General features: G+C 48.3%; 1 protein-coding gene across 2 annotated transcripts in view; it reads left to right on the top strand.

Moving 5' to 3' along the window:
* Positions 1-12,052, top strand: part of Casp7 (caspase 7) — a 32,885-nt gene continuing 20,833 nt past the window's right edge. The window contains exons 1-2 of one of the 2 annotated variants that reach the window (XM_027930194.3): positions 1-139; positions 5,575-5,684. In XM_027930194.3, the coding sequence (XP_027785995.1) occupies positions 5,575-5,684 (110 nt within the window). In that variant the 5' untranslated portion in view covers positions 1-139. Of the gene's footprint in view, positions 140-721; positions 830-5,574; positions 5,685-12,052 lie in introns of those variants that run through there. The other variant, XM_027930193.2, reaches the window with a different exon arrangement.

Raw genomic sequence — 12,052 nt, 5'->3', positions numbered from 1 at the left:
CGAGGTGCTAACTTGCTGAAGAGAAAGTAGAGTTAGCGTCCGCGGGAAGGAGGGCGCCCTCACGAGTGGAAGCGACGTCTGGAGGCCTCTAGACCACAGCGACCTCGCAGCTGGCCCAGGGGCTCGGTCTTGGGGGAAGGTAACAACATCCTATGAGGCGCGGAGCCCCTGGGGGATGCGAACTGCACATGCTGGGGTCAAGGGTCTGGCCAGGAGACGAGCCCTCCGGCTTTGGGAACTGAGCCTTCAAGTTGGTGCGAAGGCCCAGGTAGAGGTACAGACTGGAGGCAGGGTAGGAGGGGGTGACAAGACAGAGTCCCCATCGCTGCGAGTCAATTTGAGCGCGGCTGACTTTGCAGAATGTGCTTTCCGGGGAACTGCGCACGCGGCGGGATCCTTTAGAAGTCTGCAAACTTCGTCCGGCACGCTTTCCTGTGAGCGCCACCTAGTTGGCCCGAGATGGCGCGGGGGATGGCGCGGGACCACAGTAGCAAGGCGCGCTCTCCCGGGGTGATGCGCGCTCTCCCCAGCTTTGCAGAGGGCGTCCTCCCAGGACAGTGCGCACGGTGGTCGTGGCCACTTTGCGGGTAGTCCGCTGCGCTACGCGCTGTGCCAGAGCTGTTAGCGCGGCTAGGGGCCCGTCCTCCGCCAACTTTGCGCAGCGCACAGTCCCAGGCGCGGCGCACGCGGCCTGGCCCGGTTCCGCGTCCCGTCTGGGCGGCTCCGCCCCCTAAAACTTGGGACTTTTACTTTCGCTTTCGCGAAAGCGGCCCCAGATCCTAGCAGCTGTGGGACGAGACCGCCGCAAGTTCTGGCCGCCGTGGGAACGGTAACCGCGGCCCCCGCCGCCGCTTGCGCTCCGCAACCCTTCCGCCGCGCGCTTCCTGCCGCCGCCCGCCGCCCTGCCCTTCTCCCCCCTCCCGCCCGGGTCCCCTCGCTCCGCCCGCCGCTCTGTGGGAACCGGTTTTCGCGTGCGGAGTGGCCCAGACCGCGGGCGCCGAGTCTGGGGAGAGGGAGAGCACTCTCCACGCCCCCTCCTGCTGGCTTTGCTGAGCTTCCCGTCCCTTTTCTCCTAGAGCCTGGGGCCTGGGGACACTGCATTCGGGATTGGGCGGGGAAGGAGGGGTGGCTTGGAAGGGAAGGAGGGAGGGCTCCCTGGTCAGATTGGTATGGGTTCCAGTTCCCACGCCGGTGCTTTCCGGCCGTGGGACCTTGGTCCTCTCCGTGCCTCGTCTGTTAGGTGGAATCGCAGCGATCCCGGGCGGATTGTCGCTGTGCGGATGCAGGAGGGGATGATGGTGCCCAGCAGCCCTCTGTCAAAGTTAAGAATGCTGACGCTCAGCTCACTGTTGGGCTACCCTTTGCTGCAGGGCTCTTGGAGGTATCTTGAGGGGGTGAAAAAGAGCCAGGTGACACTTGGCCCTATGTGTGGACTCCTGCGTCCTTTCACCTTTGTATCAGCTTTCCAATTTATAAGGAAGTAAAATTACTTGTAGATGGTTTGGGTGGATTATTCCCAGTCCTTTTCCCATGAACTCCTGCGCTGGTTGACGTGGCCTGATCTTTGTGTACTCAGACTGTTTCCTCCTTCAGAGTCTGCTCAGCCTGACCTTCCTCCTCCGTACTGCTATTGCCTAGGTATACAGTCCACTTTCTGCCACGTGCAAACTGTGTGGCTTTGGGCAGCATACTTAACCTCTCTGAAGTTTCTTAGGCAAGACAAGTGTCTAGTTTCCTGTCTCCTAGCAACCTGTGAATGTCAGGTGACATAGTGGAGCGCTTGAGTGCCAGGCAGAGCCCAGCTTCCTCCCTCCAGAGACTGGAGGTGAGGAGGTCACCAGGACTTTTTCTCTTTGGACCCTTTAGGAAGAATGTCTTCATTGGGGCAAGAAGTGGGATGCAGATTGTGTGATGTCACCTGGCAGGGAAAGCAACTGCTATTTACTCAGTTTCCCAACTTCTAGGGGGGAAAAAACACAATCAGTAATAACTGAATTCCCCCACCCAGCTCTGTACCAGTTGCCCCAACTTGTACGCACCTGTTAAGCCTGTTTAGAAATCGCTATAGGAATCTTTTTTTTTTTTCCAGTCTCCACAAAAGCTGTTTTAAATATGGATGTTGTTTTAAAATATCAGTGGAGTCTGACTTTGAGTGTTCTCTCAGTCCTGGGGACAGAGGTGATAATGGAGAATATTTGTAAATATTCAGCGTGTGCCATGCCTTGTCTCTTTGGTCCTCACAGCTGCCTGAGACTTAGGCATCTTCGTTTCCCATTTTACAGACCAGGGTGCTGAAGCTCAGAGGCTGAGTACTTGTTCCAAGGTTCTGTGGCCAATACACACAAGAGCTGATTCAACCCCAGTTCTGCTGGTGGCCACACCTGGGCTCTTAACCATCCTCCTGGGTCCCTTTGGTTCAGTTGTTTGATATGCAGTTTATTCAGTTAATCTATAAAGAAATATGTATTGGGTGCCTGCCAATTTTCAGTGATTAAAAAAAAAAAAAGGCTAAGGTGAGCTCCCAATCTGCATACAGGTACAGTCCTGGTGAGTTATGGCAATAGTAATAACAACTAAGACTTGTTATGTGCCTGGTGTGTTAGTGCTTTGGATGTGTATTAGTCAATTTTTTGTTACTATAATGGAATACCTAAGGTTTGTCCCTTTATACTGAAAAGAGGTGTATTTAGCTCACAGTTCTGGAGGTTCAAGGGCATGATGCCAGCCCAGCATCAGCTCACCTTTGGTGAAGGCCTCATGGTGAATGCCACTACAGCGACAAGAGCACATGCCAGAGAAAGAAAGCATGTTGTAAGACAGGAAGCCAGAGCAGCCAGGGAATAGCCAGGCTCATTCTTTAGAGAATGAACTCAGGTTCCTACAAGAGCTACCTTAATCTCTTCCAAGGGGTCAGCTCCTCCGGCAAGACCTAATAACCTCCTGCAGGGTTCCATCTCTTAAAAGTTCTGTTGCCTCTTAGTGTCCCCGTTCTAGGGGTCAGTTTTCCAACATGTGAACCCTTGGGGAACAAACCACATCCAGGCCATTAGCAGTAGGTATCGTCTATTAAATCATTTAAAGAGACATTAGACACGGTTCACAGTGGGAGAAGCCGTGTTCCTTGAATGTCTGCGCTTTGCAGCCTTGACCCTGAGACTGGGCCAGATACAAGAACATAGTGCCAGGTGCGCCCTCTCCAGGAAGCACGCAGAACTGAGCCCAGCCTGAGTTTTCTCTGTGGGTGGTGAGAATGAAAGGAAGCCAGGGGTCAAAACCAAGGGTTGGCATGCCTGGGAAGAACCCCACCAAGGTCAGGAACCGCACCTTGGGCCCTTTGGGTGTTTCCAGCAATCAAGCCCAGCCTGGTAGAATGAGGAAGAAACTGATGCTGAGCCTTGCAGATTCAAGAGTCCAGTCCACCGCTAACCAAAGTTGTTAGGAGAAAGGCCCGCCACCCTCAGCTGAGGTCAGAGTCAGCCAGAGGTGATGCTTAGGCCTAGAAAGAAGGTCTCCTAGCCCAGTGAGTGGAGGGAAAGCTCCCGCCACGGAGCTGTAACACCCAGCTTAATTCTGCTTCTCTGTAGCTGAGTCCCAAGCCCTCTCCCTGTGGCTGGGAAGGTGGGGGACTTTAAGCCTTGCTCCTCCTTGGATGGAACCTACCGCTGTTTAAGGAGCACAGAGCTCCCTCTGCCTGTGCCGCCTGCCCTGCCCTCCGCTTCCCCTTTCAGATCTCAGGGGAGTTTGTTTCGTCCCTGGAGAACTTTCCCTCACTCCTAGGTGGCTTATCAAGGTCCCCTGTGTAGCCACTCAGCGCTTGCCTTCCGGTACCCACCACAGTTGCAGGTCAACATTTGAGCCATCTGTCATGGATGTCTGTCCTTCCACATGGCAGGACAGGGTCCCCCTGCTCACAGGTGTGTCCCTGACTCCTAGACCAGGCCTGGGGCTTTGGACTCCCAGAAGGTATTCACTGAATGAGTAACAGGGAGTCAGGGAGTCTCCAAGATTCTCAGCTTTCCTGATAATATTAAATATAAATGTTTGATTTTTTTTTTTTAGAGACATTTTGGCTTGAGGGATTTTCTTACAAAACAAAATACTTTATTATGGTATAATTGATGTGGAAAAATTGTGCGTATTTAATATACATTTCTTAAGTTTGGGGATAGTATGGGTGTCCATGAAATCTCACCACCATCAATACCCCATCACCTTCTAAAGTCTCCCCCCGCCCCTCGCCACTGCCCAGCTGTCTCTCAGGTCAGCCAGAAGGTAGCTCACAATGACACTTGGAGCTCCAGGCCGGCAGGCCGTCACTTGGCCTCTGTGGACATCCCTCTCTGAGCTGGATTCTTTCTCCCCACCTCCAGAAGTCATTACTTGTGCTCTGGAGCACAAAATGTTCTGTAGAATGATGCCTTCTTGTCTTCCAGCCATCCCCAGCTAGCCCTGGAAGGGGAACAGAACTGGCCCCAGTAGCTGGGGCCTGCTCAATGCGGTTGAGAGGCTCAGAGGTTGAGAACAGGTACAAACGCAGTCTAGAGAGGTTTCCCCCTGTTGCTCAAAGAGGATCCCTGGTCCCTTCATGAGGAATGGAACAGCACTAGATTGTGAGAAGTCATCCTAATGACGGGCTCCTCTTGGAGAGAAGAGCATTGTCCTCAACTAAGTCTTTTCCCTGGGGGATTCGTTTCTTCCAAACTTCCACTCTATATCCATTTAATAAGCCACCTTCTGTGTGCCAGATGCCTTTGACAATGAATTTATATTGCCCTTCGGACCCAGGGTATTAGTAGAGTGCAAATCAGCAAGACCAAGACAAGGGCTTTGGAAGGAATGAGCACGGGGTAAACAGCCAGGTAGTAAATATTTTTGGCTCTGTGGACCATAATGACTCAACTCTGCCTGCCGAGAAAACAGTCACAGATAATGCCAATGAACGGGCTGGGCTTCTTTCCACAGGAACTCTCTATATTCACGAAAACGGGTGGCAGGCCATAGGTCAGGAAAGCCCTTAAAGCCCAAGGAGACAGGCTAAGAGCTAAGCTTGTGGACACTGCAGATTTCTTGACAATTCCTGAACAGGAAAGTGATTTGATAGAAATCCATCTTGATATAGCCCTGTAAAATCATCAGAAACAGAGGACTTGGTGGCTTCCAGGTGCTGGTGTTCTTGATCTGTGTTTGAGCAACAACAGGCAAAGGATGAGCACGTTATTACCTGCCAGGAATTGTGGTGAAGATCCCGGTTGATAGAAACCTCCCATGATTGACTGTATGCACTGGACAGTGAACAGACACTGTGAAGGCTGAGAATCTTCCTGTGGGCAAGGCAGGGCTTTGAGTCCTTTGCTGCTTTTTGCTGTGTCTCTGGAATGAGGCCTGGAATAGACTTGGCACTCGTGTATTTAATTGATGGTGTAGTCATTCTGGAGCTTAAATATGCAAACTGCTCACCCCAGGCTTAATTGGAAACGGTGTCACCTAGTGAGTATCATTTAAAAATATCACAAGGCCAGCAATGCCACTGAATACCAATATGCTTGTTTGGTTTTTTTTTTTTCCTCCTCTCAGATGGCAGATGATGGGGACCACACTGGGGAGCTGGGAGCCGGGGATTCTGCAAGTGCAGATGTCGTGGATGCTAGGCCAGACCGGTCCTCGTTTGTCTCATCTGTCTTCCGGTAAGTTTCCTTCCTTGCTGAGTTCATCAGGAACCCTCAACCACTTGAGCCTGCCACCCTCTGCCATCTCCACCCACCCATGGGGAGGGGACATTTAGGGAAGGAAGCTCATGCCATACGTTAGAGGTTTGCATAGGATCTTGTGGATTATATGTCACAACACCAGGGTCCCTTGTGCACCCTCCTGTCTCAGGAGTTGGGGGACCAAGGTATAGGGGTCTCCTGCTCTGTAGCTGTGTGTCTGGGGGAAGTTCCCAGGAATGAGGGGCTGTTCTCATCAGAGGTGACATGCAGGCACCTGCAGGGCGGAACTGGGGCTGCTGCTGTTGGGAATGGATTCAAAGGCAGGGCCCAGGAGCCAAGGGACGGCGGTGCTGGGGGACTCCTTCCTGCCTGGTGCCCTGGAGGATAGTGCATGTTCTGGACTGTTCGCATCTCTTCCTTCCTTGAGTCTACTTTCAAAATTGTAAATTGGACATTTACTACTAATAATAGTTTTCTTTATTAAACTCTCGTGTGCTGGCTTGGTAGTGTTTTACCCAGGCCACATGGTCCCAGGGACAGTTCTGTTGTCCCCACCATTTAACAGATAAGGGAACTGAGGCACTAGGAGGTTTAACCGTTGCTTTTCTGATGACAGCCAATCAGTGGTGAAGCTGAGATGAGACTCTAGAAGGTTCCAGTGCGGCTACTTGAAGCTTCCCCTGTGTGCGTCCATTTAGGAGCAGGGCTGCGGGGACATGGAGAGACCCTGCACCCCCCTCGTAACTTTGACCATGGCTGAGCTTCCTGACAGGAAACAGGAGCCATCGTGGGTCAGAAGCACCTAGCTTCTTTGTCCAGCAGCCCCACCCACACCCTTATCCATGGTTTTACTTTTAGAGATTTTGATTACACATGGCTAATCGTGTCTAAAATATGAAGTGGGAAATTCCAGAATAAACCATTCATAGGTTTTAAATTGCATACCATTCTGAGCAGTCCCAGGGAGTCTCGCACTATCCCGCGTGTGACTCATCCCTTTGTCCAGAGTCTGCACACTTGACCTTCCCGTTAGTGACCTGGCGGCCAGGTTGGTGATCACACCCTCTGTGGAGGTACTGCAGTTCAGGTAACACAGGAATGGGGATGGCCATGCGAGATGCCAGAGAGAAGCTGCAGAGTGCCTCCTTTAAGTGCAGAGGGTACTGAGGTTGCTCAGATCTGTGGTTAAGAATGGATCTTTGGCCGAGTGTGGTGGTGCACACCTGAAATCCCACCAGCTTGGGGGGCTGAGGCAGGAGGATCTTGGGTTCAAAGCCAGCCTCAGCAACATCAAGGCACTAAGCAACTCAGTGAGACCCTGTCTCTAAATAAAATACGAAATAGGGCTGGGGATGTGGCTCAGTGGTCGAGTGCTCCTGAGTTCAATCCCTGGTACCAAAAGAAAAGAATATCCAGTGAAATACTTGAAAAATATAGCCCCAACCCCTGGGAACTTTCAAAATCCAGGAGGTAAGTTGGTCTAAGCTTACCCACCCCTCAGGAAAGCTCCTCGGAGCCGCGGCCTTCAAGTGTTAAGTAGTGTTGCCAAACTACCTGGTCCCTTGTATATTTTCAAGTGACATAGAGAGTTTTTGTTAAGGTAGCTGTGAATGAGATATTCTACTTTTCCCATCGTTTTTGAGGATTTGGGACGAGCAGGTTGCCTCTAAGTGAAAAGAGAAACAGGAATTGTTTAATCATCATTTTAGAAGTCTTTGTAAAGCTTTGCTAAACTCCCCAGAAATGAAGAAAAAGAATGGGGTGTGTAAACATTGATATAAAAATATTTCTTTAAATATATCCAGTGAAATCCAAATCTATAGAGATTAAAAAAAAATGGACAACTCTCTCAAGAGTGAGTTTTTATGTTGTTTCTTGTTTCCCCCTGAACTCTGGTGTTCTTTTATTTTGTAAATTCATCCCTTACATTTTATTCTGATATAATAGAATACAGAATACATCCCTGACGTATTTATGTGTGGCTGTGTTCATTTTAAGACATTTTCCAGGTATTGTGAGTGTTAAAAGAAATCTATCCTAGACTGTTAACTATTTAAGCCATTATTAATTCACAGTTGATCTAAAAAAAAATGTTAACAAATCATTAATATTTTTAAGTAATTCCTTACCAAAATGATTCTAAATGGAAATTGCAATGCATTCTCAACTATTAATGAAGCGGGTGGGCTTTTAAAATTAGTTTCTAAATAAATCTTTAATACTAGTTGCTGGAATAAGAACAAGTTCGATATTTCGTCTTTTTCCTGTTTTTCATTTTTAAAGCCATATGTACTGAAAAATCATGAGTGAGTTCATGGGAGGGTAGGAATTTTGTTGTAGTAATGTATCTTAATTCTTCCTTCTGAGTTCTGTGCCAAAAATGACAACTCGATTGGGTCCCTTTCAATTATGTTGAAAATAAGGAATTGGAAATTACCTGACCTATAAAGGCCTTGTTATTCAATCTTTAGAGGTATTGTTCTTTTTTCAGTTTCTGGGAAGTTCTCCCAGAATGCACTCAAAACTTCCCAAACAATTGTTTATTAAATCCACTCCCCGGGAAGGGGAAAAATAATACAAGGGGGACAAACGAATGTCAGTAAAGGGGGCAGAGAGAGAAGAGGGGAGGGGAGGGGAGGGGAGGGGAGGGGGGATAGTAGAGGATAGGAAAGACAGCAGAATACAACAGACACTAGTATGGCAATATGTAAATCAATGGATGTGTAACTGATGTGATTCTGCAATCTGTATATGGGGTAAAAATGGGAGCTCATAACCCACTTGAATCAAATTGTGAAATATGATATATCAAGAACTATGTAATGTTTTGAACAGCCAACAATAAAAAATTAAAAAAAAAAAAAATTAAAAAAATAAATAAATAAATAAATAAATCCACTCCCCTTTTTACATAGGGACAAACCTGTTTAATTCAAAACGTTCAACAAGAAAAGATTATTAAAGTAGCTTTAGTAAATATCTGTCATTATCCTTTTAAAGCAAATGTCAAGACCTGGGAGCTGTCAGCGTAACTTGCTCATTTATGGAACTGCCCCCCGCCCCCCATGTCACCTGCACAGCCAGCTTCTGCACCCAGGTACCCTGACTGGACTTGCTTTCTGTCAGGGAAGATCTGATTCCATTTTTCAGTCCAAGAAATGCTGATTAGGCATCCTGTGATGAACATCTTGTTTCTGAATTCTAAATCCAAATTCTTGGATGGATGGATAGATGGATGGACGGACGGACGGACAGGCAGATGGGAAGGGTGAAAGGAAAGGATATAAATCCCAGCCCTATGTTTACCTCCTGGAGTCAGTGTTGGTTTTGATTTCACAGACTCTAGCTCAACACTGATGAAATTTGGGGAACAATCAGGGGATGAAAGAAGCAAGGTCATTAAATAAGAGCCAGCTTTGCTTTCACTCCATTCTGGGGTGTGTGTGTGTGTGTGTGTGTGTGTGTGTTTCAATACATAAGTGAATTTGGAACAGCTCAAGGTGGGGCCCTGAACCACCCCGTAATGCCGTGTGTACTTCACTCTTCTCAGACTCATGTGTAACAGGAAGCCCCACCACGGTGCCTGATTCTAGGATATTTATGTGTCCCTTCTTAGGTGACTGGAGGTTTGGACAGCATGTAGAGAGGTTCAGGTGGGTGCGAAAGTCTGTTCTTCTTTTATGCAATGGAGGTGGGTGAATTTGAAAAGGTAGTGGTGTTTCGGACAGACCAGTTTTAGGAGAAAAACATATAAATGGAAATTGAGGATGTGTCCGTGTCTGCAGCCCTTCCAAAGTCACTGAGTACCCTGTTTGAAGACGTTGGCCTAAACCCTGCTTTGCCTAAGTGGTTGTGATTTGTGGTGTGATTTCTGTCCCCCTCAGTCCTTACATTCTGGTCCATTGTACTTGTCTGACATCAAGTTTCTTATTATCAAAATAAGCCCCAAGTATCTTTGCAAAATATTTAAATTAAATGCCACTTTCTGAATCTGAAATGCTTATTTTAGTTGCATGAAGCATAAGACGTGCTTGTTGAATTATTAAAGAATATTGAGCTACAGTGGATGGTAATTCAATGTCTTATTCTTCCAGATGGCAAAATGTTGGTTGCTTGTTTACATTCTTTAGACGTCTGACCCTCTCCACCTGTTAAGTGATAACACGACCAGGAGGAAGTCAGTTTGAATACCGTTCAGTTAGGATTTATGACAGACCCTGAGAATTTAGAGTTGTTATTCTATTTTTAAACCTCATTTTTAAGTGTAATTTTTTTGTCTAGGAAAGTATCAGCAACTTTAAAATTAAACACTCTAGATGCCCTTTTGGGTCGATAATTTATTATGTCATTCATTCATGAACTATTTGAAGTGACAGAGAGCAAGTAAGTCCCTTGAGCCAAGTCCCATTGTTGATCAGCAGCTGAGCCCAGGTTTGAACCTGCATTCACCTGCCTCTCAAACTGAGCTCTCACCCAGGGCCTCTGTTGCCACCTTTATGCCCCAGGTTCTGTGTTGGCCCCAGGGCTGCAGTGGGAGCCAGAGTCATGGTGGCCCAGCCTTCCTTCCAACCCTTGCATTTGTGGAGGGAAGGCGGCCTTGGGTCAAGTGATTTAGAATCAATCCTACGGACAGTGGAAGTCACTAAAGGGTTTAAGCAGTAGAGTGGTTTGCTCAGTTGTGTCTTTGTTATGTTCCCCAAAGGCGCATGAGCTGCAGGCCAGAATAAATCTTTCCTCTTTTAAGTTGATTTTCTCAGGTATTTTGTCACAGCAACATAAAACAGACTAACACAGCCTTTAAAAAATGACGCAGGAACCCTGAGCTACAGTGGAGAGGGGATCTATGGAGATGGGCAGCAAACCAGGAGGCTGGGACAGTCGTCCAGGTCGAGTGGGATGGGCAGGTGAGGCAGGGCACTCAGACTCCGGAGGTGCCGGGAGGTAAAAGCAACAGGACTCTGTGACCAAGTGGAAGGAGAGCCTGAAGAAGAGAGATGAGGAAGGGTGGCACCTGGGTCACAGAATAGTCGTGCCCTCTGGTCATAGACGTAGATTGTGATCGGAGGCACACAGTGGGTGTCCAGCGTCACTTCAGGCTCCTGGACAGTGTCAGGACTCTAACTGGGCTTGTTTATTCTGCTAAGACATAAGTCATTGGGGCGACCTGAGATGGCATTCAGAGGTTGGTGACTTCTTGGGATCTAGGAGTTGGAGAGGCACCAGGTGTCCCACCACCAGAGTGTGGTTGGCTCCTCCAGATGCTCCTTGCGGCTAGGGGCAGATGGCTTCCCTCTCATTCCATCCCTGTCCCTGTCCCAGAATGCCCAGCACCTCCGTCACGGAGACAGGGAGGGAGGCAGCAGAGCCCCACACCTGTTTCTAGTTCATCAACAAGACAGCCCCCCCAGCCCCCCTGGAAACCTTGCAGGATTCTCAAAAATGTAAAGAAGCCCCCCTTTGCCCAGAAGCCTGGGTAGGACTCTGGCCCTCAGTAGTTCCAAGCTCTGTCTTGACTTTTTTCTCACGACCACTAGGTGGCAGGACAGCATCGTTTTATTTCCATTCCAGGGGCCCTGACTAGTCCAGGCTGCTCTTGACTCTTCTTAAAATTTATATATATATATATATATATATATATATATATATATATATATATATATATATATATATAAAAATGTGTTCCTCATTCTCTGGTTATTGAAGAATATTTAGAAAACACAGATAAAAATTACCCAAGATAATTTAAAATTATTGTTTGTATTGTTAAAAATTTATTTAGGGGAAATAGGTATGGGTACAGTCTAAGTTCATTATGTGCCACAGTTTCTAGCTCAAGGCCCGTGTCGTCAGTGCCCTTGAAGAGGGATCTTTTTTAAAAAACATATTTATTTAGATACAGAGGCTTACTGACTTGCTTAGGGCCTCACTGAGTTGCTGAGGCTGGCTTTGAACTCGTGATCCTCTTGCCTCAGCCTCCTAAGCCCCTGGGACTACAGCATGTGCCACTGCACCTTGCAAAGAAGGATCTCACTTGATGTAAAGGTGACCCCCGGAGCACCTAGCACAGGTGACCTGCCACCCCCATGAGCCTGATGCAGTCCCTGCACTAGATGTAAAGTCAAGTGTTTATTGAATGCCCAGGCTGGGACTGCAGCTATTAACTAGGCTTCTTTAAGATACAGCCTGGTTGCTGGGGGAGGCTAGGAGGGGAGGTAAGGCATGGAGCCGGGACTGGACCTCCACTTCTCAGAGAAACAGTGCTGGGGGTCCCAGGAGACAGGCAGAGCGACAGGGCCATGGCAGAAATGGTGGTCAGGCTAGGCACCAACCCAGACTCTGCTGGG

Source organism: Marmota flaviventris, chromosome 4 (genome assembly GCF_047511675.1).
Source record: "Marmota flaviventris isolate mMarFla1 chromosome 4, mMarFla1.hap1, whole genome shotgun sequence".
Taxonomy (NCBI): Eukaryota; Metazoa; Chordata; class Mammalia; order Rodentia; family Sciuridae; genus Marmota; species Marmota flaviventris.
The sequence above is the reverse complement of the archived record's forward strand: the minus strand, read 5'-3'. Positions and strand labels throughout refer to the sequence as shown.